The sequence below is a fragment of the Acomys russatus genome, chromosome 7, assembly GCF_903995435.1.
Source record: "Acomys russatus chromosome 7, mAcoRus1.1, whole genome shotgun sequence".
In the NCBI taxonomy this organism is placed as follows: Eukaryota; Metazoa; Chordata; class Mammalia; order Rodentia; family Muridae; genus Acomys; species Acomys russatus.
The window spans coordinates 62,011,001-62,038,616 of NC_067143.1; the positions used below are offsets into that span (position 1 = coordinate 62,011,001).

The 27,616-nt window shown below is 49.2% G+C and overlaps 1 protein-coding gene across 1 annotated transcript in view; it reads left to right on the forward strand.

Moving 5' to 3' along the window:
• The window catches only part of Parva (parvin alpha), a 143,586-nt gene extending 116,631 nt beyond the window's left edge, over positions 1–26,955 (forward strand). The window contains exons 6-13 of the mRNA XM_051149238.1: positions 6,240–6,355; positions 11,278–11,336; positions 13,831–13,850; positions 14,952–15,013; positions 15,491–15,559; positions 18,183–18,284; positions 19,481–19,553; positions 26,544–26,955. Coding sequence (XP_051005195.1) covers positions 6,240–6,355; positions 11,278–11,336; positions 13,831–13,850; positions 14,952–15,013; positions 15,491–15,559; positions 18,183–18,284; positions 19,481–19,553; positions 26,544–26,620 — 578 coding nt within the window. The 3' untranslated portion in view covers positions 26,621–26,955. The remainder of the gene's footprint in view (positions 1–6,239; positions 6,356–11,277; positions 11,337–13,830; positions 13,851–14,951; positions 15,014–15,490; positions 15,560–18,182; positions 18,285–19,480; positions 19,554–26,543) is intronic.
• Positions 26,956–27,616: the final 661 nt, after the last annotated feature.

Sequence of the window (27,616 nt, forward strand, 5' to 3'; positions counted from 1 at the left end):
AAAATGCCCAGTACTTCCCTCGGCATAATTATACCACTGCTGGCATAGAGCAGTGTGATAAGCTGGGAACAGGGCATCCTCTGCTTAGGCAGTGTCAGCTGAGGGTAGAGGACAGGACGTTGCTTTGGGCCCCAGAAGCTACCCTGCTAAGGAACCCTATCTCCCTGTACCCCTGTGAAAATAATTAGTGTTCAGAAAAGGAGACATGGGGCTTGGGAGATGGCTTCTTAGGTAAAGTGCCTGCCTCAGAAGCGTGGGGCCTTGGATTTGAGCTCTAGCACCCACATTTAAAAATGTATATATATATATATATATATATAAAATATATATATATATATATAAGCCCATAGTAGTGCTACTTACCTATAATCTCAGCCCCAATGAGGCAGAGGCAGGAGGAGGTCCAGGGTTCACTGGCCAACCTTGGCTAAGTAAATCTGTGACATCCAGGTTCAGTGAGAGATTCCATCTCAAAGAACAAGGGTGCCCAGTTGAGGAAGACACTTGACCACCTGATATTGACCTCTGGCCTGACACAAATAGACCACACACACATACACGCACGCACGCACGCACGCACGCACGCAGGCACGCACGCACGCACGCACGCACATGCACACAAACACTTTGTAAGCCAGTTGCTAATGTCAGAAGGCTTTAGTTGGATGTCTTTGCTGTCTGTCTGTTTACTTCCCGTGGATTACTCTCGCTGGCTAGGGCTCCTGGACAGAGATGGATTGGCGGGTCAGAAGGGATAATTATCCTCTTGGCTGCTGCTCCCTGTGATGCCTCGGGGCATCAGGAAGAGCTGGGGCTTGTTTACAAGAAGAAGCTGTATGTTCTAGAAGGAACAGAGCAGGAACAACTGCAGCAAGAAGTTTTCTCCTTTCTCTCTAATCAGCCCTGGCTGTGCATTTGGGGACATGGTGTCGCCTTTGTGCTCAGGACAAGGGTGACAGGGGCAGGCTGCTGAGATCCCAAGGTCTTTGATCTAGGATTTCAGGGATTTTTTTTCCTTTTTCTGTTCACAAATAGATTTTTTTTTTAATTATTGAAAACTTAGAAAATGCCAGTGTATATTAATGTCTATTTTAATCCTTACAAAGCTCACTCACCCACTTCGGGCAATCCTCTTCACCACCCTCGTTTCACAGATGGGAAAATCACGGCACAGAGGTGTTAAAGGACACTGTGAACGTGACCATGCCAGGGTCAGGGATTCTAGCTTTTCACTGTCGTTCCCCAGAACAAGGAAGAGTGACTGCTACACTTGGTGTCCTCTAAAGTCCGCTGAAGGAACTCCACTGTCCTGGTTACAGAGTGATGAACAATGAATGAGGCCGGGAACCTCTTCCAGAGAACTGGCTGCTGAGCCAGGCTGTGTGCTGAGCCTGTATGCATGGCCTCCACACGCTGCCTACCTAGAGGTGGGCCCTGAAGTTTTGGAGTATTACTGCAAGGTGTACATGTGCATGTGTGTGTGTGTGTGTGTGTGTGTGTGTGTGTGTGTGTGCATATAGTAATGAGTGCCCAGGGAATGTTCTCTTACTTATTCAAGTATTAATGCACACCTATGCATTCATAGATAGTAATCTCCCTGTATCCAAAGGGCATGTCTTTCAACATCCCAGGGGATGCCTGCATCATGGATAGTGGTAGTATTTAATTTTTTTTAAGTTCTTTATAGATACTGCATATTGTGGCATAGAAGCTGGCAAGGGTTTTTCTCCTGTTCTGTGGACTGTTTCCTCACTCTGGTTGATGATTTCCTCTGCTCTGCATGCATTTTTTAATTTGATCCAATACCATTTTTCAGTTCATGGGGTCATTTCCTGAGCCACCGGGTTCTCTGTGGGAGGTCCTCGTCTGTGCCTGTATACAAATCTTTTACTTGGGTTTTCTTCTAGAAGCTTCAACTTTCCAGGTGCCACATTAAGATCTTTGTTCTATTTTGGTTTCTTTTGAGACAGAGTTTCTCTGTGTGGCCTTGGCTGTCCTGGACTCGCTTTGCAGGCCAGGCTGGCCTCGAACTCATAGCGATCAATCGATCCGCCTGCCTCTGCCTTCCGAGTGCTGGGATTACAGGCGTGTGCCACCATGCCCAGCCTGTGATCTCTTTTGAACTGATTGTTACTCAGAGTGAGAGATATAGCTTCATTCTTTTACATGTGGGTATCTGGTTTTCCCAGCACCCTTTAGGAAGGCGCATTTTTTCCCTCCAGTGTATGATTTTTACATCCCTATCGAAGATCAGGTGGCTGCAGCCATGGGGGTTTATTTCTTGGCATTTTAATCTCTCCTATTGGTCTACAGATTTGTTTCTGTGCTTCTGCCACTAGCATCTTTTCCATCCTAACAACATATTCATCCCACACAATTACCATCACTCTGATGCCTTAAAGTGCAACATAAGAACTAACACGAAGGGCTGGAGAGATGGCTCAGTAGTTAAGAGCACTGGCTGCTCTTTTAGGGGACCAGGTTCAGTTCCCAGCACCCACATGACAGCTCATAACCATCTGTGACCCCAGCAACAGGAGAACTGATACCTTCCTGTGGTCTCTGAAGACACCAAGCACACACATGGTGCATACGCATGTACAGGCAAAACATTCATACACATGAAATAAACAAATCTAATTTTTAAAAACCTAGCATGAATATTCTTTGTTCATAATTACATGGAATATTCATTCTTACTGTTGATCCTGGATTCCCAGTACTCAGATTTTTCTCTATTATTGAGTCCTCTCCCTTTTAACTTAAAGGCAGCCCTTCCTGCCTTCACTTTACCATGTTCTCATGCCCTGGGGCTATCAATAAGTAAACTAGCACAGTCACTGTAGTGCTGAGGCAACCTGACACCTGACATGGCCACCATGTGACTTGCCAGAGGAGTAGCATCTGAGGCGTGAGTACACTGAACAAGGAATAGTTCACGTCTTGAACAGGACAGAGTGACACAGCTCAAGATTTCATCACACAACCCAGAATGGTTTTATATTCCTTTTCAAGTGCTGATCACAAATACTTATTTGTATGCATACATGTGTGTGTATACACCCACAGGCGGATGTGCATGGCTCATGCTCTTGCATGTGTGTGTATACACCCACAGGCGGTTGTGCATGGCTCATGTTCTTGCGTGTGTGTGTATACACCCACAAGTGGATGTGCATGGCTCATGTTCTTGCATGTGTGTGTATACACCTACAGGCGGATGTGCATGGCTCATGTTCTTGCGTGTGTGTGTATACACCCACAGACGGATGTGCATGGCTCATGTTCTTGCCTTATTCCTGTGGACTTTTCCTTCAGCATTGTAATATTTAGGTGGCATTGTCTTGACCGTGACTTTTGTGCGTGCAAAGGTTCTGTTAGTTATATGGCTGCACCGCATTCTGGAAGGCTGTGCCTGGTGCCATGGTTGGTGCATATGCTTGACCCAACCTGAGGATTTCGAGCAGAAACTCAGATAAAGCTGGAAGAAAAGAAACAGAAATGGGTGGGCGGCAGTTGAGACTTGAAGGCCTTCATTGTCCTGTCTTCTTGTCAAGAGCACTGCCATTGGCTTTTAGAACAAAGGGTTTCTCTGTTTAAGAGGGAGAAAGAGAACAGGGGTAAAAATGAAAGCTAACCTTCAGGGGCCAGTGAAATGGCTCAACAGGTAAAGGCACTTGTGGCTAAACATGACAACCTCAGTTCAACCCCAACAACCCGGCTCCCAAAAGTTGTCCTCCGATCTCCACATATATGCCCCCTATGCAATTAATCAAGAAAAAAATTAAAGCCAGGCATGGTGGCATATGCCTGTAATCCCAGCACTCAGGAGGCAAGGGCAGGTGGATCTCTGTGAGTTCAAGGTCAGCCTGGTCTACAAAGTGGGTCCAGAACAGCCAAGGCTACACAGAGAAACCCTGTCTCAAAAAAAAAAAAAAATCAAAAAACAAAAACAACAGCAAACAAACAAACAAAAAACCAATTTTAGGATCTTAAGGTACTAGGGTCACAAGTTAAAGGCCAGGTTGGAGCTACCCAGAACATCCTGGACCCACCAGAACTACCTGGTAAGAACTGCATGGGTTTGTTTTCTCTCAACAACAACAACAAGAAGAAGCTTGGAGGCCCCAGATCTGACCACGTTTTTCCTCCTGGGTGTGGGTGCTTCTTCCCAGGGCTTTGCTTCTGGTGCCGATGTATTGACACAGAGGCTGGCGTCTCTGTGCGTCTAAATGGAACCCTCTCTTTTGATAAAGATTCCCTGGAGGACACGGACACCTGTCTGATTCCTTTGATGTCACTTACCAAGGTGGTGTACGGTGACACCAGGCAATAAGGACTTGACTGACCTGAACTTTTCTAACGTCAAGTTTGTCGTTAAGAGCAAGAGGGCCTCAAGTGTGCTTACGGCCCCCAGGATCCAGCCTGGGGTTATATAATAATCCTGTCCAGCAGCTCAAACCCTGGTTTGACTCTGTCCCGCAGTGACAGTGCCATGTCAGTGGTCCAGTCCCAACCAGGAGCTGTTCCATAGGCTGCCACTGCAGGTCAGGGTCAGTGGGACGGTGATTTCCAGACTGAATCTTCTGGAAATCCAGGGCTGCTGTTTGGTGTCATGTTAAGTCACCACTGGCCATCAGGAGATGCTGCCTGTGGAACAGCCATGATGAGGGACAGTGCCAGTGGTGTCAAAGGACCATCTGAGTCAGTTCCTCTCTTCGTGGCTTCTCAGAACTTCTAAGCCGGGCGTGGTGGTGCACGCCTTTAATCCCAGCACTCGGGAGGCAGAGGCAGGAGGATCACTGTGAGTTCGAGGCCAGGCTGGTCTACAAAGCGAGTCTAGGACAGCCAAGGCTACACAGGGGAACCTTGTCTCGAAAAACAAACAAACAAGCAAACAAAACAAAACAAAAAACTTCTACTGCAGACTCTTTGATCCAGAGAAGGTATTCTGACAATGAGCTCTGTGCAGGTGGCATACACACGTGGTAATCCGGATTTTCCCTTGAACATCCCTGTAACGAAGAGTCGTGAAGCTAGTGGTACCACAAAGGCAGGCAAGGAGCCTGGCAGGTCTGCCCTTTTAAGAGACAGGAAGGAGGGGGGCTTGGCATGGCCTGATTGCCTCCATGCCAGGTACTTTCTCATAAGTTATAATGAAAAATACCAGTCGTTCCTGGCCACCTGCAGTGTCCTGGGGCTCTGCCTTTGTTATCCTGAAAGTCTTTACAGTGTGCATGTGCCCACCTGGCACCTGTCATCCTTGTTTGAGGAGATGGCCAGAGTGGCCCCTACCCAAGGCTATAACCAGTTAAACAGGTAACAAAACCACATTCAAGTTCTAGTCTGCCTGGCTCTGTCAGCCTCATAAGTCAGTCTTTATCCCATGCACTGAGAAAGCTAAAGACAGAAGGGCCTAGCCCTTCAGCAGCATAAATGGTTTGGTACAGGCACAGGGCTTGGCAACTGTGGAAGACACTGGGGTTTGCTTGGGGACCTGCCTTATAAAGGTGTGTGTGAGCAGCCAGGCTTTCTGGGTAGTCTCCATGGCTCCTCCAGGGAGGTTGGCCCTGGACAGAGGAAGAGAACCAGGCCTTCTGACTGAGTATCTCTCAATTAAAGAAAGGTTTGTGAACAGCCTTGGACGTGGGAAGTGGTAACAACCCAGTGCTCCCTCAGGTGGGGAGGGAGTGGGTGCAGATGAGAACAGGGGCTTGGGCAAGGAGGGTGGTCTGAGCTCTGGAATCTGTCATTGCCTGGGGAGCCTCGAGTGAAAGTAGAAACGCCATGTTGGAAATCTACCAATCATGGTGCCCGAGAAGGAATCCATGGAGCATGGCTATATGTTGAGAGGATTGTGGGTGGGGAGAACAGGCAGTGACTGAAGAAATTCTCTGATGCTTAGGGTGCAACGAGGAGACACTGAGGGGGTGTTGCTGTAATCTCAGTAGATGCCTATCCTTCCTAGAATATAAAGACTCTTCTTTTCTTTTTTTTTTTTTTTAATTTTCTTAATTTTTAAGTAAGTGTAAGTGTGTACATATAAACAAGCAATTGTACAATGTTTCGCCTGCATATACACCTGCCGGTCAGAAGAGGGCACCAGATCTCATTATAGATGGTTGTGAGCCACCATGTGGTTGCTGGGAATTGAACTCAGGACCTCCAGAAGAGCAGTCAGTGCGCTTAACACTCTGAGCCATCTCTCCAGCCCTGACTCTCATTTTCTTGTATTTCAGCCGTTCATGCCAAGAGCCTGGTTGCCATCCTCCACCTGCTGGTCGCCCTGTCTCAGTATTTCCGGGCACCAATCCGACTCCCAGACCATGTTTCCATCCAAGTGGTTGTGGTCCAGGTAAGATGCACGCTACCATCCACACATGCACCCTTAAGTCACAGAGGCTGAGCTCAGCAACAGTCAAAGCATGTTGAGCAGATGCTTAGAAGGTCAGCTGGGTGACGGCTAAGAGGACTTGCTCGTGCTGGAAGGCATCTAGCACCTGTTGTCTTCTGGTTGGTAAGCGTGCAAAGAGTGAAAGAGTGTGTGCTTGAGTGTAGTGTAGCTCTGTGTGAGTGTGTGTCTGGGCTTCCTGTGGCTCTGCTGAGGGAGGCTCTGTGCAGTAGATAGCTGAAGGTATTGAAGGTATATGTGGATACGTTTGTGAGGTAAGTACAGTTGAGCAGGAAGGAAGGTGCTTGTATGTGTCATGCGCATTCCCTGCAAGCTTTGAAAGATCATATTTTTGGTCAAGTGTGGTACAAGTATTGTGTGTGATGGAATGCATATTCTAGAGAGTGTGTGTATATGTGAGAGTGTGTGTTCAATTGTATATTTACATGTGAGGTAGTGTGTGTTCAGCCATATGTATGTGCATGTGAAGAGTGTTTTCAAGCGTGTGTGTGTGTGTGTATATACACATGTGAGGAGTGTGTGTTCAAGCATGTCTGTGTTCAAGCGTGTGTGGGTGAATGAGTGTGTGTGTATGTATGTATGTTCAAGCGTGTGTATATGTGTTTGTAAATCCCTGTGTGGGGAGGGAGTGTTGTATGTTCAATGATGTGTATGTGTGTGCGTGCATGTATGTTTGTGCCCCTTGCTGCTGCTGCTTAGTCCCTAAACATAACCCAGCTGAGATCTCAAGTCATCTCATCCAGGTTGTTGGATGGAGTTTCCATTCACATATGGTCGTATAATTTCCACAATACGGATGTCATCTCTCTCCCCATGGCTAGCTCACTCTGCTCCTAACCCCATTAAATACACAAATGCAATTTTATTTTCCAACTTTATGCCCACTTAGCAAAAGGTCACCATTGTGTTTTCTTGTCTCTGGCTTGTTTTTGTTTTTGTTTTTGTTTTCCAAGTACATATACAGCGTAGCACCCAGCCCCCTGACTATCCAGGGTTTGGCAGCAGACAGCAGGAGACAGCTCTGTCCGCAGTTAGGAAGAGAAAGCTTTAGGGCTGGTTAACTGTGCCAGATCAGGTCAGGCCTGTTTACAGGACAAAGGGCTGCGAGCTGAGCTTTTGGGTCAGGTGGTAACCGGGGAAGGAGCATTCGACAATTGTGCTCCTAAGCAACGGATCTCTCCTGCCCTAATGAGAAAGTCCTTTTTCCACACCGACTGGCACTCAACCCTGCAAAGCATCATAAAGCTATAATAGGAATGGGATACGTGGGCGCTGCCTTCAAGGAGACAAGGCGACACAGAGGGGGCAGAGGGCTCTCCTTGACAGGGATGCGTAGTTCAGACCCTTAACTGTGGCTGATAGGCAGGTACTCAGAGTCCTTGTCTTTGAGCTCTGCCTTGATTGCACTCTGTGCCCAGCATTTTGTGTCCAGCCCAGAGGACCCTGGAACAAGTGTCTTCCTAAGGAACCCAGACCACCTCTGCTTTGTTATCCTTACCAGCCAACAGCACATGAGTCCATCTTGTGTCTTGAAATGCTGCCACAGGGAAGAGAGGGGGGTAGATCATGCATGGTGGAGCGCAGAGGTCAGTTCGACTGCTCTGTGACACGCAGACCTCGATAGTAGCTATGGGCTCTTGGGAGTGACTGATGGTTCACCGTGGTCAGCTCAGTTGTGAGCGGTGTATCCCTCTGCCACAGGGTGCAGGTGGTGAGGCTGTGTCGGGTGCTAGAGGTGGAAAGCAAGGGAGAGTCCTCACCCCTCCTCTCAGTGATGCTCTGAACCTAAAGGATTCTGACCAAGGTTAAAACAACAAACAAACAGAGCAACAGCAACAAATTACTGGACCTCTACTGGAAGTGCAAGAGTGCTTTGGTGACTCCTAGCACAGGCCCTGGGGAGTCCTTAATTATTTCACAACTAAACGGGCAGGCATTCCATTTGTGCATGGTCTTTTCATGGCTAGTAGAGAGATTTCTGAGTAAGACGGCCTTTTACATCTTCTCTGACGACTGTGCCTTCCAGTTCTTTGACTGTTCATTTATTGAATAGTTTAGTTGTCTTTCTGACTAGGTAAGATAAACCGCTCTCCAGTAGAAATTACAAAGCTTACCTGTTGCTTTACTGCAGACAAAAGGGAAAAGAAAAGAAAGAAGAAAAAAAAAGATTTGAGCAGCAGAGTCGGTGGAGACTGCTATTTTGAAACAGTGGTCCCTGCAAGCTCACATCTCAGACCTTATTTTGAGCTCAATTATCAGCCATCAGAGGCAGTTGCTGGTTTAATTTCTGCTGCAGGGACTTTTGTTTGGGTGAGGGCATAGAAAAGGGGCTATACAAAATGAGGTGTGTGTGTGTGTAGGTGTGTGTGTGTGTGTGCGCGCCCATGCGCATGTATGTTAGTGTTTACAGGGTAATTAGCTTTATCAAGAGAGGCTCAGGAGCAGGACTCAGAACTGGCAGAAAATATCTGGTGTGATAGTGCACAACGGTACTAGCATCTGGGAGGCAGAAGCAGGAGGATTGCTGCAAGTTCGAGGCTAGTCTAGACTATTAATAAATTCCATATCAGCCTGGGCTACATAGTGAGGCCCAGTTTTGTTTTATTTGTTTGTTGTTGTTGTTTGGGTTTTTTGAGACAGAGTTTCTCTGTGTAGCCCTGGCTGTTATGGCTTTGTAGACCAGGCTGGCCTTGAACTTACAGAGATCCACCTGCCTTTGCCTCCCAGGTGCTAGTACAGTGCTGGGATTAAAGGCGTGTGCCACCATGCCCAGCGAGGCCCTGTTTTAAAATAAAAACAAACCTGACAGTTAAGTGAGCCACTAAGCTCTATCTTAGTAAGCACTAAGCCCCAGGAATAGAGATAGAAGCTTTGTGGGCTGCAGCGAGGCCTCCATAACACCCATTTCCTTCCCGCCTATAGAAAGGCATTTTATTATGTATGAACGGGAAAGGAAGAGCTTCTGTCTGCCTGCGGCGTCCTAAGACAAGGAGTCTACGAGCCTCGTGTGAAAACTGGACATGTTTCAAAACTGGATCTTGAACAAATCCTGATTTCTCCTCCCAGTCCCTTTCCACATGCATTTCCTGTTCTTCCTCTTCCACCTTGCCTGTCTCTTCCTCCTCTAATTCAGAGACTCTTATGCAGCCTGCCTTTCCTCCTTCAGAAGGTTTGCCAGGACACCAGTGTCTGTGGCTACTGAAAATGAGAGTGGTTATTTCTGGAGGTTTGAGGGGGAAGCTCTAGAAGACGTGTCTCAGCTGCTCCTCCTGAACACGGAGCTCCTTCCTTTATTTGATGGGAGACAGGTTTGGACAGAGACGAGGTTTCACTATGTAGCCCGGGCTAGCCTCGAACACTCAGTCCTCCTGCGCTAGCCTCCAGTATGCTGAGATTAAATGTGTAGCACTACAGCCTGGCCCCTTCTTAGCATTCATTTTGGCTTTGGGACAGTGGCTTTGTTCTCCCAGCCTTTATGGTGCCCAGACTGTCCAGCAAGGGTCTGATGCTGGCTGTAGAGGGACCTGGTGGAGCGAGCCTTCCTCCTGGAATCCATCAGAAGGCATTAGGGAACCCTGTCCTCTTTCACTGGCCCCAAGCTTGACTCTCCAGCCACCCCATCCCACCACTGAGGTGGCAGCCACCTCCCCCTAGAATGACCTCTCCCCAATGGCTAGACTTCCCCAAAGTTTCCTCTTCCTGGACAGTACCTCTGACCATCCACCTGGAAGCCCACATAGTATTGAAGGCCAACCTGGGCTACAGGAGTCCCTGTCTTTGAAAAGAACAGAGGAAGAGGAAAAAAAGATGAAGAAAGAAATTGGCCGGCCGGACAAGGCTCAAAGTGGTTGCTTTTCTCAGCGTGAGCCATGTACCTAAGTGACATGTGTACTACTCACGTATAGACCCCATGCGAGCAACTGCACCAGCGATTTGCTTAGTAGATTAGTGCTGCTCGAAACGTTGGTTCTGGAAGCTTCTTTCCGCAGCGGGCAGCAGTCAGGGCAGACTCATAACTAATCAGTGTTGAAAATGTGCAACAAGAATGCGTGGCTGTTGAGTGGTCAGCCCTAAATGAGTCATCTATGCCACCCCTATCAAGACTCGGGGACTGTCACCAAAGAGAAGGCAGAGAGAGTCAAAGGGCCAGAGGATGACGTGAGTGCTATGGAGCGCTGGCCTGTGGCAGACACATGGCCTCACCCACGTTTGCATGCAGACAGTAGTAATGGACTCAGTGGGATAAACACATAGACATGACGATTCGAGTGGGAATTATTTAGGGGGTTCCCCCAGGGGAGGGAAGAGGTAGACAGGATCAAGATACATTGTACACACATGTAAAATTATCAAAGAATAAATTTAAAATATTCAGGCGATTAAAAGAGCTCTATGGTTATTGTGTAAAAAAAAAAAGAAGCAAAACAAAACAGAAGTCCTCTTTGCTTCTGTCTGAATTCTCCGAGCTACCCTGCGCACCTCTACCCAGCTGCAGACCTCTGCTGTACACAGCGGCCTTGCTGTGGGGGCCCAGCTGGAGGCAGACACACCCAGCCTTTATTTCCACTGGGTTTGCTGTGCCTCCCTCCCCGAGGCAAACAGCTGGCCTCCAACAGAAATCTTCCATAAAGAAAGGCAGGCTTCCCCATCCAGGAATCAGCCTACTTGTTTGGACTACACACCAATTCCTCTCCGTCACGATGGCACAGCCAGGTGCCCCCAAATCACTGCATCTCCCATTTCTGCATCTTCTCATCTCTTGACCCTTTTACGAAGCACCAATAGCCTTCTCCATGTCTGCAATACCAGCCAGTGGTTTCTGTGTTGCTAAAGCCTGTTTTCTTCTCTTCTCTGCCCCATTTCAGAAACGAGAAGGGATCCTCCAGTCTCGACAAATCCAAGAGGAAATAACTGGTAACACAGAGTATGTCAACACCATTGTTGCCAGCCAGTCTGTAATGGAACACAGATGTTTCTCTGAAATTCACCCATTTGCTGATATTTAGTTTTCATTTATTGGGATTACAGGGGGGATTAAGCTGCAGCCCATGATTACAGCTTAGCCTTTTCCATGTATTCAAAACGTGCCTCTTGCTGCTTAAGGTACGGCCTTGGGTGGGGGAAACAGGGAGAGAGGAATTAGCCATGACTGAAAATTCTAATTCTGTGGCACTCCAGGAAAAAAGTCTACCCACCCCCCACACACCCCCAAAAGCTAACCAGCATGAAGTCGGCACGTGGGAAACACAGGGCCAACCTGAATTGTTAATCTTCAAGAGGACAACGTGTTTGTTTCTTTCTTCTTAAATCTGATTTATTTGGTCCTGTGCCATGGCCCAGAAAGCCCTCTCTACTTTACAGATGCCTTTTGAGTTTAGGGTTGGTTTTGTTATCCTATTTATTTTTAGAAATTTGAAGATGAGGAACTATAAAAGGTTTGCCAGGAGGGCAGAAATGGTCCAGTTGACAAAGTGCTACACACACACACACACACACACACACACACACACACACACACATGAGTGAGGACTTGAGTTCAGGTCCCCAGCACCTGTCCAAAATGCCAGGCATAGCTGTGTGCACCTGTTATCCCACCACTGGGAGGCAGGGACAGGAGGTTCCTGAAACTCACTGGCCAAATGAGCAAGCTCCAGGTCCAGTGAGAGACCCGTCTCAAAGCTAAGGTGGAATATGTTGGATGTTGGCCTCGGGTCTCCAACCATGACTGACATGAGGTCTCTGCTTATGGTGACCATAATGCAAGTGGTTTCAAAACGGGCTGGGAGTGAGTAGAGGTGGAGATGGACCCTTCCCATGATGCCTGCTATGTGACTGTGGAGACCCCATCATGAAGCCTCCTGGTCTCTCCCAGGACCCATCCTAGTCACCAATAGTTGCATGGGTGGCAGGATACCAGGTGTCTTTGGCATGGCTTTGAGGGTTAAGAGACAATGCTGTCTCAGGTCCAGCGTCACTGTCCTACCTGGATGTCCCATCACACGAGGGCTGCTTTGTACCCACTGTTTCATCTTCTGCAAAAGAGAACGGACCAAACAGGGGAGTGTCCTGGGAGAAACTGCTGTATTTGTCATGGTCGGGGAGAGGAGGTTTAAAATTCTAGAACAGCCTTTTCAGCTGTATGTTAGGGTTTTATGGGCCCCGTTTCTCTGCCACAAAAACACAAATATGGGTGAATCCCAGCACAGTTTGTGCCCCTCTTTTCTATATACTGGTGCAGCAAAGACTGCCTCCCCGCCACCGTTCCAGGGCGACGAAAAAACAAAACCCATGAGCTAGTCCATCGAGCTGGCATCTCTAGCTTTACAACCTGTGTAGGAAAACCACCCACAAATGGTCATTTAGTAGGTATTATGTGTGCAAATGAATGAAGCATATCCTTAAATTCCTACAAACAGAGATGTACTGGGAAAGAATGGGGCGAGCCAGATGGCTCAGCAGGTTAACGTGCAAGCTTGAGTTAGTTTCCCAGGACCCACATGGTAGAAGGAAAGAACCAATTTCTACAAGTTGTCCACACACACACACACATACACACACAAACACACACACACACATACAGAGTGCAATAATTTTTTAATATTCAGGACATTTACTGTGCACCAGGAATTACTGCTGAATGCTCAAAGCACCCCTTATTTCATTTTAGAAATTAAGAGAGATCCAGAGATCAGAGAGGTTCATGAACTTGCCTGAAGACACACAGTATCTAAGACAGGTGGAAGGCGGGACCTCAGTAGAACTTAATCTAGACCATGTACCTGTCACATGTCTCTGCCTGTCACATGACTGTTCCTCTGCCTATGCGTGAGGTTCCAGTTTCTGTCCTCTCTGAGACACTGCCCTGGAGCAATGGCAGCTGTCACTTGGCAGCACCACAGGATAGCCAGGAAGAAGACAAAGCTGACCTCCAGGCAGTCAGCCGCAGAGCCCTGGACCCTGAAGTCCCCCGCAAGTGGCTCAGAGTTCCTGTCCAGGCGTCTTCGGCCTCTGCGGCAAGGTTCTTCCCGAACCACAGAGAAGAACCAGCACTTAGGCATCACCGCAGTCGGTTCTGCGCTAACATCAGCGACCTTCCTGAAAGCGACATAAGAGCCTCCATAGTTGGAGACAGCCTGGGACCAAATGCCAGAGGAGGTAGCTCTTTGAGCTTGACCAAGGCCAGGCTGGCAGCAACTAGGGAGGCTGCAGCCCTCACAGGAAAGGGTGCCACCCTAAGGCCAGCCACAAGCGCTCTCTCTCTCTCTCTCTCTCTCTCTCTCTCTCTCTCTCTCTCTCTCTCTCTCTCTCTCTCTCTCTCTCTCTCTCTCTCTCTCTTTTAATATAAGGTCTCATGTAGCCCAGGCTAGCCCCAAACTCAAACCTTCTATATAACTGAATTCTTTCTCCTTTTCTTTCAGGGCCCTTTCCGGAAGACATGGTGAGTATTGTGAGCTTGTCTGGCTTTTGGTGCCCTTGGTGAAGCTAGTTGGTTCTGTTGTCTGATATATGTCTGTCCCAGCTGGGGACACACTGGCCAGATGGGAAGGGATACCTTAGTGGCTTGAAGAACACTCACTCATCAACACAGATATGGCCCCAGCAGGGCAGACTTGCCCTGTGCCTGGCGTGGAAGTTTAGGAAGAGGTGTTTGAACACACTTGGGAGATATACTCTGCTGCATCACTCCCTCTTAGTCCCTATCACAGATCCCATCTCCCAGAATTGCACTCCCTCCCCTCCTCTCTCTCTCTCTTTCTCTCTCCCTCCCTCCCTCCCTCCCTCTCTCTCTCTCTCTCTCTCTCTCTCTCTCTCTCTCTCTCTCTCTCTCTCTCACACACACACACACTACTTCCTAGCAGTCTTAGCTTTACCCATCACAGACCCTCCCCAGCCCCACTTGCTGCTGGAAACGCTCCCCATGCCCTTCTACTAGGTCGCCTCTGGTTCTAGGAAGCTGGCACCACATCGAGAAGATGCCCTGCCAGGAGTGTGACTTGTCTATGTTCTGTCAGCAGCCTGATGCTTGGTGACCTCAGGAAATAGTTTTATTATACTAAAGACTGTACTGGGAGAACAACATTGAAATGTATCGAGCGTGTGTCTTTCCCACTTACCACCCCCCTAGGGAAGGCTTAGCTTCCAGATGATATTTAGTAGGAAGGGAAACTGAGGCATAGAGGGATTGACAGACTAGGAATCCCTCAGGAAGAGACTCTTGTTCTATCCTGGAAGGCACTGGGCCCTTGTCCTTCTCCTCTGCCTCTGCCAGGATAATTGTCTTGAAAATGAGCCAAACCAATTTTGGTATTTGGATAACAAATGACCAGATAATGTCAGAAACACTTGAGAACTGTGACCACATCGGGCTATGGTGGCACAGAAGTGAGGAGGAAGGACCAAGGCCAGGTCAACATGCTTAGAAATACATGACACCTGGTGAACACACACAAACCAAGGCCCTGTGCTAAGAACCAGCCAGAGATTCCCTATGGAAGCCGACTGCATGCTTCGCCACATGGTGCGTGTTTCCCTGTTTCAGAGCGTGATGCCTTTGACACGCTGTTTGACCATGCACCGGACAAGCTCAACGTGGTGAAGAAGGTAGGTCTGTGGTGTCTGGGGACAGCAGAGGACAGGGTCCCGCAGTGCATGAGGAAATCCCAGCTTGTACCTGGGGTCTCGTGGCCACTGTCATCTAGGGCCCGAGTGCTCCCAGCAGGATGCCCAGCCTGCCTCCCACTCACTGACTCTGCCTCCTCTGCTCCTCACCCAGAATTCTTCCTCTCCGTGGGCACAAGAGGTGGTCCTAAAGTGGGGATCAGCAAGAGGGACCCAGAGAGCCATTTGGTCTCTTGCCCTCTTCTCAGTTCCCCTTCTACCCCCCCCCCAGGTCCCCACTCCAATTCAGATACCTCACGTGTCACCCTGTCTCTCAGGGCTCTCCTGTCCCTTTCAGCCAAAAGCCCTGTGTATTGATCGCTTGAGCTGCCTAACCAAGAGTCCATGCCTTTCCCTGTGACCCCACGGCTTTCCACACACGGAGGTCTCCACCTCGATGCCTTTGCCCTTCTCTTTCAGACCCTCATCACGTTCGTGAACAAGCATCTGAATAAACTAAACTTGGAGGTCACAGAACTGGAGACGCAGGTGAGTGACAGCTGCAGGGACCCAGAGCTTTCCCTGCAGAGGCGTGAGGTATGAGATGTATTCTTCCCAAAGAGGTGAGCCAGATGGGAGGGTTTTTCCCCCAGCTGATTTTAGAAAAGTTGCAGGAAAGAATTCTCTCTCTCTCTCCATCTCTGGATATCTCCCTCCAAACAAGTACGCTGTCTTAGGTCACCGTTGCCCACTGACTAAATGCAGGCAGCTTTAGCACTGGTACCCTATATTTGTCTGTTTACAGGGGGATTGTGAAGTGATCTTGGCTGGTTTGGAATAACTAAAATGGGATTATCTCATGGTTATAGGACAGTCCCCACCCTCCTGTCCCCTGCCCTGTGCTTAATTGTCTATCCCATCCCTTCAGCCTCTCTTTAACCCACAGCCTTTAACCCACTCACCCTTTCTTGGGAGAACATCAGTGGGGTTTTTTGTCATTTTATTCTTTGATGATTTCATCAAAGAATATATGATATATTTTTAAATCTGTATCTGTATAGAATATATTTAGACTATATCCACCCCTATCACCCTCTTTCCAGATACCCTCATCCTCCTCCCAACTTTGCGTCCTCCTTTTTTTATTTTTATTTTTTAATAACCTACTGAGTCCAGTTAGAACTGCCCAAATGCACATGGATATAAGGCCGTCCTCTGGGCCAGAGGCTACCTACCAAAGAACCACCCCTCTGAAGACAACTGTCCCCTCTCCCAGCAGTAGCCACCAACTGCCAGGAGCTCCAGCTGGAGCTCCCTGCAGGCTGGCACTGGTGATTTTGAAAAGTACCAAGCAGATGATCTGTAGCCCATGCGGACTGTTCACTGTCCAGCCCGGCACTCTTAGGAGACGCTGTTTCTGGTGTTCGCCTTATTAGCCCCACCATAGTGATAAAAGAGACTATCAAAGCAGTATCTACTGGACTCTGGCTGGAACCCACTACAGTCATTTCTACCCAGCGCTTATTGGCTAAGCTGTAATTTGTGTACCTCAAGTCCCCCAGCCTCTCGTCTGAGTGAACTGCTGCTGCCTGACTTGCATCTGAGCGTGGGCACCTCCTGTCGTCTACAGAGCCCCCTCCAGTCCTCACTGAGCTCTGCCCTTGTATATCTGAACTCAGGGACTATCTGGACCGTCTTCATGACTCAGGGCCAGGGCTGCTGTGTGAGAGGGTGCTGCTTGGCACTCTGGCATCTGTGCCCAGCTTCCACTTCATTCCCACCTAATCTGCAGAGTCAGCCAACAGGCAGCCACCATCTGTCTTGCCCTCTGAGCAGAGTCATCCTAGCCCTCCTGGCTCACAGACTGGCTTCGTTCCACCTCAGCCTACTCCAGCCACAGCCAGACCCAGGCTTGCTACTCGCCTCCCTGCAGAGGGCTCTGACCTCCACACAGAGTCTGAGCTCTGCTCTCCAGGACTCACCCAGGTGGCATGGGATGCCACACACAAGCCTTACCTGCCTGAAGTGACCCAGGATAGTGTGGAGGACTGCTCTAGTTCCAGCTGGGCTTGAGGCTCCCTGTGTCATATTTATCACTGTAGGAAGTTAATAAAGATGCTCCAAACCCAGACACTAGCATCCTAGTTCATTTTATTCTCTTAATAGGGCGACAGTAGGAAGTATAGCTTACAAACTCCAGCATCTATGATCGACAGACATATGGTGGCCCAGCATCTTTGAAGGGTGCTAGGATATCAGATAAGCATCTGACTGAGACATCTCTGCTCCCCTGAACACCGAGTCCTTCCAAAATGCACCCCCCAGACCACTACTGCACTGATCACCCCAGTTCTGCAGCTCACCTCCCTAGAACAAAGGGCTGTGTACTTAGCCTGAGAGTTTGGTCCTTTGACTCAGTTTCCCAGCCCCAGTTACTCTACTTTCCTGGAAGGGACCAGACCTCAAGCCCCTTTCTGTGGTCCTTAAAAGAGTTCTGTTCGGCCAGCAAGGATCCCAGTCGCTTTGTCATTTTTCCAAAACAGCAAAAGCAATAATGCTTAGTAGCTGCTACCTACATACCAAACAGGTCCCCAAGAGCTGTACGTACATTATATATAGTCCTTATGCTAGCCCTATGGAATAGACACCACACTGCTGCACCCCTGCTTTACAGGAGTGAGAAAAATAAGGTGCAGAGATGGCACGGCCCTGCAAGTAGGGGTGGAATCTGAGGCTGTACTTCTGACAGCCACGCTGGGCAGCCTCTGGGATCCCAAGGAAGGGACACAGAAGCCACGCCCACGTGATGTTATTATGTTCTCTATTCCGAAAGCAAAAGTAACTGAGGACCCTCTCATCATCTGCCACTCCTCCTGGGACCTCCATGCAGGGGTGTCTCTTCCAATAGGCAGGGTAGCCTTCTCCTGCACCTCACTTTTCTCACCTATGAAGTGGGGCACATCAGTTTGGTATCTGTTTCACAGGATTAGCTGAGGACTGAGCCTGGTAACACATGGGGCAGCTTCCATATTGCACACACACACACACACACGATGGGGCCTCTTGCCCCTGCTCCTCACTCACACAGCAGCCTACCTACTGAGGTGACCTTGGGTGGATTGACACCTGGCTGATGAAGGAGACCCATGCTGACCCCTGGATCTCCCTGCAGTTTGCAGATGGGGTCTACCTGGTGCTGCTCATGGGGCTCCTGGAAGGCTACTTTGTACCCCTGCACAGCTTCTTCTTGACCCCAGACAGCTTTGAACAGAAGGTAAGGGGGAGGGGCCTTGCGGAAGCCTGTAGCCCACATTCAGCTCACCTACACTGGGCCTGTCTAAGGAGAGATGGAGGTGGCATCCTGGCTAGGCTTTTGCTGGTTGGAGATGGAGCCTCTGTAGTGCCAGAGCCACCTGCAGACTCTAGACATCCTGAGCACTGTTCCTTGCTTTTGTCTGTCCCTGCTCCCCTAGCCATGTGCTCCTGCAGATACCCAGCCAGCCTTGTCCCTGTCAGAGGTGACAGGGAAGGTAGCTCCCAGGCCAGTTAACCCTGAGGCCCGTAGCCAGACTGGGTCTTTTTTTGCAATGTGTATGTGTGTGTCTGTGTCTGTGTACATGTTTTGGTGCCGTAGAAGCCAGATAAGAGCACTGAATCCCCTGGAACTTACACTTGTGAGCCTTGTGGGTGCTAACAACAAAATTCAGGCCCTCTTAACTGATGAGCCATCTTTCCAACCCCTGCTTCTTTTCTACTTTGGTGGAGGGAAGGGAGGCCATTTGAGACGAAGTCATACCATGGCCCAGACTGGCCTGGAACTTACATTATAATAAAAGCTGGCCTCTGACTTACAACAGTGCTCCTGCCTTAGCGTGCTAAATACTGGCATTATAGGAGTGTGTGTGTGTGTGTGTGTGTGTGTGTGTGTGTGTGTGTGTGTGTGTGTATGCATCTGTGTGTGTGTGAGTGTATAAATATATGTGTGGGTGGGTGTGTGCACTTGTGTGTATGAGTGTGTCTGTGAGTGTGTGTGAATGTGTGCATGTGTGTGTGTGTTTTGCTAGAAAGTGAGCTGAAATACATCTGCAGCCCTTTTGTAAACAGCTGGGTGATTTTGTTTTGTTTTGGGCTAGCCTGGTTCTGCAGCCCCTCAGGGGCCACGTTTATCCCACTTGGCTTGACAGAAGGCATTTGGCCCGAGGTGGAGGTCCCCTTACCATCTAACCCTGACAAATGTATGTTCTGTTATCCCTGAGTTTGGAGCCCTGACAGTGATGCAGGGATAGGGTGGGGCAGAATGAGCCCCGTGATAGTGGTTAAGATCAGCCTGGCCACTCCCAGCCCAGTCCTCTGGCCACAGACAGACATAGCCTCAGGCACAAGGCTGCTAGGCTCGCCGGGGACAGGCCCTAGGGTCCTGGAGACAGGAGTGGGCATGCAACGACATATCCAATGCATCTGTTTTGCCAGGTCCTGAATGTCTCCTTTGCCTTTGAGCTCATGCAAGATGGAGGGCTGGAAAAGCCTAAGCCTCGGCCAGAAGGTACGTTGCCCTTCCTTGGGTCTGTGACAGTCGGGTGGGACTTCCATTTATGGGATCTGGGTGACAATTATAGTTATCTCTCAGTGTATATGGGCAGTTTGTTCTAAAATGCTGCAAGGAAACAGAATCTAAGGACACCCAAGTCACTATGAGAGACGATTTGGAATGTGCATAGAATCCAGGCACATGCGCCCATGTTCGACCAGACACCTGCGCACTATTAATTACATCTGTTGCTCTGTGAGTGCAATGAAAATAGTTGTTATGTGGCTTTGTTGAGGAAATAATGACAAGGGGGAAAGTCTGACCTGTTCAGTACAGAGGAGTTCTCTCTCTCTCTCTCTCTCTCTCTCTCTCTCTCTCTCTCTCTCTCTCTCTCTTCCTCCCCCCCTCTCTCTCCCTCTCTCTTTCTTTCTCTCCCCCCCCCCCCGTGTGTGTGTATGTGTGCCTGTACACACACAGAGGCCAGAGAAGGATATTGAGGGCCCTCCTCTATCACTTTCCACCTTATTCTTTTGAGGCAGGGTCTCTCCTTGAACCTAGAGCTTTTCAGTTTGGTTTGGTTCAGTTTATTTTTCCTAGCTAGGCCAGCAGCCAGCAAGCCCCGGGAATCCTCCCACAGCATACAGGACCACTCCAAGATTGCTGGAGATATAGATATAAACTCGGGCCACTGAGCCATCACTCTATCCCTGAAAACTTTTTAAAAATACATTTTTCTACACACAGTTGTCTGAATCCACACATGTGGAGCCTATGGGTACAGAAGGTTGACTGTGTGTGATCAGGGGAAAACAAAACAGAAGTGCGTGCTCGGGCACACCTGAAGTGCCAGTGCTTGGCTGCAAGTGTGCATTTGAGAGTGCAAGGCATGTCACCATTAGTGGTTATCCTGGTACACACTCTCTGTGTCACTTGCTGCAGTTTTCCATGTAATTAGTACTGGCAGGTTGACACTGGGCTGCAGATAACATCTGTCAACTCCAAAAAGGCTGTCTACAGGGCCTTGGCTTGTACTTTCCTGGGTGCCAAAAGGCAAGGGGACCAAGCAAAGATGGTACTTTGTTGCCTCCAATGCAAGATCTGCCTTCCAGACCCAGCGCCTACAAGGTAGCACTTGCCCTGCCAACCTGGGACCCTGTGCATCATCATACACAGCAAAGACAAGATAAGCCCTACCCTCAAGGCTCCTGCCACCAACCAGAGGGAGGAAAACATCATTAGCTGCCCAGATAGCCCAGAGTCACGAGAGTGGTCAGGGCGGGGTGCAATGCAGGCTGTGTGGCTGGAGGAGGGGTCCCTTTCTGTCTGGGTGCAGTAAGGGACAGTGTGATGGACAAAGGAAGTCAGAATATAACAGAAGGTCTGGCAGGAGCTATGATAAACGTCAGGGTGAGGGAATGAGCCACAGGCCCAACAAGGGACAGGGCTCCTGGTTTGAGACGCCTACAGGCCCAGCTGCTATCAGCTCCAGTCGGTAAAGTTCAGTGCTTTATTTTCTATTATTCCCGCCTTGTCCCATGGCCATGGTTACCTCTAGAGTGACAGTGTCCCCCAGGAATGTTCTCCCTGGCAAGGCTGGAGTCTCCATCCTGATGCCTCTATGGATGGCTCTAGCATCCTGCAGCAGCCGCAGGACCTGGCTTGGAGTGCACTGGCTCCGTTTTCTTGTATTGGGTTGTGAGCGTAACTTTGAATGGCTGAGCCATCACTCCAGCCCCAGCTTCCCTTTCTATGGTTGGCTCCTTCAGCTGCTTCGTAGAAACTTTCAGGCTGCCTGCAGACCAGAAAGGCTTGTTGGTGTTTGGGTCTTTGTTTCCCTCTGGACAGGGAGAGTTTCCCCAGGGTCAGTCTATAGGACTGTTTTGGTCTATAGAGGAGCGTTCGAATGTAATTACTGACCCACTTAATCTGAAACTTCCCAAGCACTGGCAGTGGAAAAACACGTGTATCTTATTTGTTGTCAGCCTGGGCGTCGTGCCCATGCAGAAAATTTCCAGTGCATAAAGGGGTAGGGGGGCGGGCTGAAGTGGTGTTCTGTGAGGCTGGACTTCGTGAGCAGCAGGTCCCAGCATTCCCTCTGGCTTCCTTGCTTCCAGCCGGAAGTTGAGGTTTCCTAGTCTACACTGCAGACATGGCAAGTTCTTCAACAACGTCTCCAGGTCCAAACAGCATGATGGAGGCATTTCTTGTGGCAAGATGCTAAGATCAGGAGTTCTGAGAGCTCTGTAATTCCCCAGGTCTTAGTCTGCTGCCTGGGCTCTGGAGCCTCTGGGTGCTCTAACAAGCTTAAGCTGAGGGTGAGCATCACATTCATAGCTGATAGAATGGCTAAAATACCAGGTGAGGCACAGGCCTGTAATCCCTGGAACACCGGGATCACAAGAGGCTGAGGTAGGAAGGTTGCAGGCTCAAAGCCCTTCTGGGATTTAGAGAGTGATTCAAGGCCAGCCTGGGTTATGTAGCAAGTTCAAGACCAGCCTGAGCAACTTAGTGAGACCATGTCTCAAACTAACATGTAAAATGAAGGCTGGTGATATAGCTCAGTGGTAGCTAACTTGTATAGGACCTGGGTTTAGTGCCAGCATGAGTGAGAGAGGAAAGGAAGTGAGGAGAGGAAGGGAAGAGAAAGAAGATCAAGAAGGAGAAATGAGAATGGGGAATATTGATAGAAGGCTAGCGGTTTGTTATTGATGGGTACATGTCTTCAAATGCACATGCCTCACTGCTCCCACCAGTCAGGTGGACTCATCCTTGAATATGGCCACGATCCCGGTGTGCCAGGCAGGTTGAGACTCAGGATAAGAATCCCGGTGCCGTCAGGATGAAACTGCGAACAGCCAGCAGAGGGGTGGCATATGCAAACCACAAGGAGTCTGCCTGTTGAGACAGGCACCAGCTGCTGGCAGAGCAGTTCCCCTGGTCAGCTCAACATGAGTGGACTTGGTCTGTGGCCAGAAATGTGAAAGCTGCCTCAGCCACCTTTTCCATAGGCCTGGGTAACAGTGTGCAGAACTGACAGTAATAGCTTCCTCAAAGTCAGATCACCACAAAGGTGCGAAGCTGTGGAAACTGCAGGGGCCAGCGTGAACAGCCACAGCCATGTTGAAGAACTGTCTTCATCTCTAAGACCCTGCATGGCCAGCAAGCTATCCCATGCCCCAAGAGTCCCCAGCATACTCTGTATAACTGTACACATTACCCTGGCAAAGGGAACTTGGAAGACGTTGAGACGGGAAGATCCTTCCAGACCATTCCAGGAGCCCCCACATCATCACTGCTATCCTGACAAGCTGCAAGAATGGCAGAGTGATGGGGCATGAGAAAGGCCTGGCCATTGCTGACAGGAAGGCGGAGGGGCCACAAGCCAGAGCATGTGGGCAGACTCGGTGGCCAGGAAAAGCCAGTGGGAAAGGTTCTGCGCTGAGTCATGGAGGCCAGGTCAGCGCCTTGACTGCGTCCCGGAGAGACCGACTAGACTTTTGATACCTAGAACTGGGAGGTGACAAATCTGTGTTGTAGGTCACCAGATCTGAGATTATTTGTTACAGCAGGAACAGGAAGTTAGCATACCTCCCACAGCCCCACAGCTCTGTTCGCAGGTATGCACAGCCACAGGCCAGGAGAGAACTCCAAGAAGAACCAAGCAGGATCCTTTCACATTTTTAATGGCAGTGTTCATCACTACTGTCACTGTGGAAAATGGCAGGGGGTTATCCTCAGAAAAGTATAAACGGAGCTTCTGTGCAATGCAGCGGTCCTTTGGCAACATGCACAGGCTTGGAAGGTGTGATCTTAAGTGAAATAAGCCAGATGCAAAAGACAAATATCACTCCATCTTTGTCATCTGCAGGGTCCAAAGGAGGTGATCTCACAGAAATCAAAAGTGGGGTGATGTTCATCAGAAGCTTAGGGTGCAGGGACCAGGTATGAGACAGATTTTGAATGATTTTAGCACAAAGAAATAACCAGTGATAATAAACATATGAATTATATTGATTTAACCATTATGTAAAATATTCACAAGCAGAGATACCTCATCGAAGCCCACAACTGTTTAACACTTTTTATTAAGGAAAGAAAAAAAAGCTGTGTGGTGGTGGCACACACTTTTAATCCCAGTACTCAAGAGGCAGAAGCAACTAGATCTCTGTGAGTTTGAGGCCAGCCCAGTCTACAGAGCTAGTTCCAGGACAGCCAAGGCTGCATAAAGAAACCTGTCTTGAAAAAAAAAACAAATTAATTTTTTTTTTTAAGAATAGGATTGGCAAGATGGCTCAGCAGACAAAGGTGTTTGCTGCCAAGCTTGACAACTAAGTTTTCCTCGGCCCCGTGTGGTAGAAGGAGAGAACCAAGTCCCTAAGGTTGTCTTCTGATTTCCAGTCCTACACACACATGGATGAGGATAATGATGGTGGTGGTGGTGATGATGTGCCCTTGATATCCTCAATATGGATGGTTCTCGAATAGGTGGAGTCCGTGGCTCCCAGGGGAAGGAAGAGGAGCCGAGGAACGCTTCCCCTAGTCCCAGGGCTGTTTTCTCCTAGAGTTGTATGGCTTTGACCTGGTTCTCCTTAGCCCCATCCCTGACTATGTGTTTCCAGAGAGTGGTCCTGGACCAGCCCACACAGGTCACTTATCTCAGTTCATTTGGCTGGGGCTTTGGTGGACTCTGTTTATGTAGCACTAAGAGTCTGTATATTCCCAGGCACCCACAGCCTTCCCCCTCCTGAGATAGCTCAGTCTCTGGGTACTCTGCTAATCTGCCTGGGCCAGCCTGGATGGACAGCAGTCGGCTTTTTCAGTGAGAACATATACTAAGCAGTCATCCCTTCGTTCCTCCGTTTGCACATGTACCTAATAGTACCTGGTGACAGGGATGAAGAATCAACTCAGAACACCTAAGGAAGCAGGGCTTCTTCTGTGTGAATGGCGACCCCTACCATTGCACATTGTGTGCGTGGCACAGCTGTATGCAGTAGCTCTGCCAGTGAGCAAAGGTGGGAGAACCAGAAGGTGTTATTAAATGTGTGCTTAATGTGTTCTAGGCATTCTTCATAAAGCTGTTGCCCAGTTTTATTAATAAGAAACTGGGTTCAAGCCGGGCGGTGGTGGGGCAGATGGATTGCTGTGAGTTCGAGGCCAGCCTGGTCTACAAAGTGAGTCCAGGACAGCCAAGGCTACACAGAGAAACCCTGTCTCAAAAAAACAAAAAAAAAAAAAAAAAGAAAAGAAAATGGGTTCAGAGTGTTCAATGTGGAACTCTTGGGGCAGTGGAGATGGGCATCAAACCTTAGTGGGCATTATGTTAAAATGGCCAGTTAAAATGCATATGTCTCCCATGTTGAACACTGGCTTTCCCTGTCAACTTCAGAACTCACCTGGCTCTAACAGGCATAGGCAGGGCCTGGACAGTTTCAAGCACTTGATGCTTTTCTAGAGGTCCTGGGTTAGGTTCCCAGCACCCACACCAGGCAGCACAAGCATCTATAACTCAGATCCCAGGGACCTAGTACCCTCTTCTGGCATCCATGGGTACCTGCACACATGTGGAACACACACAAGTATGCAGCTACATATACAAACACCCAAAGTTAAGAGGAGGAGGAAGAGAAAAGACAAACTCCCAGAGTCTACTATACCTGCCCTTGCAGAGCCGCCCCCAGTGTGCAACCCACAGCCTTCTGCTTCACTGTGTTGTGAGCACTTTCCCCGGCTCTTCATAGCCCCGCATGAATATAGAGAACAGAAATCAGCCCAGATTGCATAAAAGTGTACCAGGAAGAAGGTGATTCTGGTAGGACTTGGGGCAGCACAAGCAGGGTACCATGGCAGGACCCTGCCACCAGCCAGAGTCTCAAATGGAGGCTAGAATGGGGTCAAGGGGGAAGCCTGGGGCTCCATGCCTCTCAAGATGTCCCAGCAGCCCATCCTCTATCAGAACAGAATTTTGGTGTGCATCTGGACACAGCTGGGGTAGAGTACGGTTAGTCTTGTAACTAGGCTACCAGAATCAGGCACAATAAAAGGGCTCTAAGGCAGCTCAGGACCCTCATCTTGCAGCCGTTTAGTGCTTGGAGTCTGAATCTGGACTTCAGTGCATGCGGCTGTTGGAACTGCAGTCACAGCCACAACAGTCTTAAGGCCAAGGGGTCCCCTACCCTGACTTTCCCACCCTGCCCGTCTTGGTGGAACTTTGGTCCTGTGGACCAGTGCATAGGCATAGTCCCACCTTCTCCCCAGCTGCTTTGTCCCATCTTGGAGCCCACGTCATCTATTGTCTTAGGTCACGTGCCTCATGTGACCCTCACACTTACACTTTATATGATCCTCTCCCCACCCAACTTCCCTCTCTAAGAGAACCTGCTGCCCTGACTTCCCTCTCTAGCGCCAGCGGCTGCCCAGCCTTTCACAGTCACCGTGTTTGGAGGGGTTTGTTGTTCCTTAGTCTGCAGCCTGCCTGTGCATTCCTAGATGGCAGAATTCCTTGTTCTTCCTTTGTTTGCTCTAGTTTGAAAGTGGAGGAGTCCACCAAGAGTAGACGAGCATCCAGAAAAGGGCATGACTGGGAAATGGATGGATGAGTGTGTGGAAGGAAGAAGGAAGTTAGTGCCTAGCCCCGCCCCTCCTCTGCTCTGTGCCCGCCTGTGCCCTCCCTTGCTGAAGGACCTCCATGTTACTCTCAGAATAGCCTAAGTGTGGTTCTTTTCTTCTTCCATCTTCTTTCTTCTTTTCCTCCTCCTCTCTTTCTTCGACTCAAGCTCCCAAGTGCTGGGACTAAAGGCACGGGTCACCACACTCAACCCAAGTGTCCCCTTCTTCAGAAACACAGCTAGCACTGTGGTGGAGGGAGAAGAGCCTTAGGGACAGATGAGCTGAGACGGAGCCAAAGCCAGCACCCCTCTCACCTGGAGCTGCTGTGTCCATGGCAAAGTCACACTCTGGGGGTGACTGCCTTATTTCCCACTGATGAGCTTTGTCTCTCTGCAGACATTGTCAACTGCGATTTGAAGTCCACGCTGCGAGTGCTATACAATCTCTTCACCAAGTACCGAAATGTGGAGTAAGGGCCTGGGCTGCCTGCTGCTGCTGCCCCGGCCACTCTCATGCAGGCCGTCTGGACCAGCTTCCCAACCGCCTTGCCCTGCTTGCTCTTGCCTCTTCCTCTACGCTCTCCCACAAGCCCAGCAACTACCCAGAGATAGTGGACATTGAAATCAGTAAGGAAGTGACCACTAACCCAGTGGGCTAGCAACATCTATAGGCCCTGGGGACTGAGCCAGCAAGTGACCTGGGAAATTCTCCCTGTCCAAATTCAGTCCTCAGATGTTCCTACGTGTGCTGTGGGAATTGACACAGCCTAGAGACAGTCCCCCAGAACACAGAAACAAAGATCAGAGCTAGTCCCCATACTAAAGGGGGTCTCTACTGTGCTCAAGTTCATTAGTCTCCTGCCCCCATTAAAGGAGATATTAATTCTCCCCTTTTATAGATGAGGAAACTGAGGCTCAGAGATACACAGGTTTGCTCCTCATTAGCATGTATTTTTCCTCTCTGGGTAACTTACTGATTAACTGGTCAACTGCATTCCATTCTGTGTGTATCTAAAGAGTATGTGTGCCCGCGCAGACCCACCTTACCTGCACACACCTGTCTCCTCTAGCAGACAAGACGCTCTGATCTCACCCTAGGGCAGGCCAGGTCAGGGCTGGGTGATTCACACTAAAATTGCCAAATTGAATTTAACTCAATTAATACTGTGTGTGGTGTGTGGCAGGAGCCTCGTCCCTCAAATCCCTTGTACAGATGAAAATTACCCTTAATTCCTTCATATTGGTAATAAGCCCATGCTCCGGTTGCAGGATGACATTTGGGAAGGGTTCTGTTTGGAGTTAATAGAGTGCCCATTTCGTAGCCTTTTTGCTTGATTGCATGTAATGGATGTGCCCTATATTTTCTTGCAGAGTAAGTACGCAATTCATTATCGTTAGGCAAATGTAGGGTACACTCGCGCAGAGAGCTGGGCGCAGACCCATTGGAGCATCGCCTGAGAAGTGGGGCTC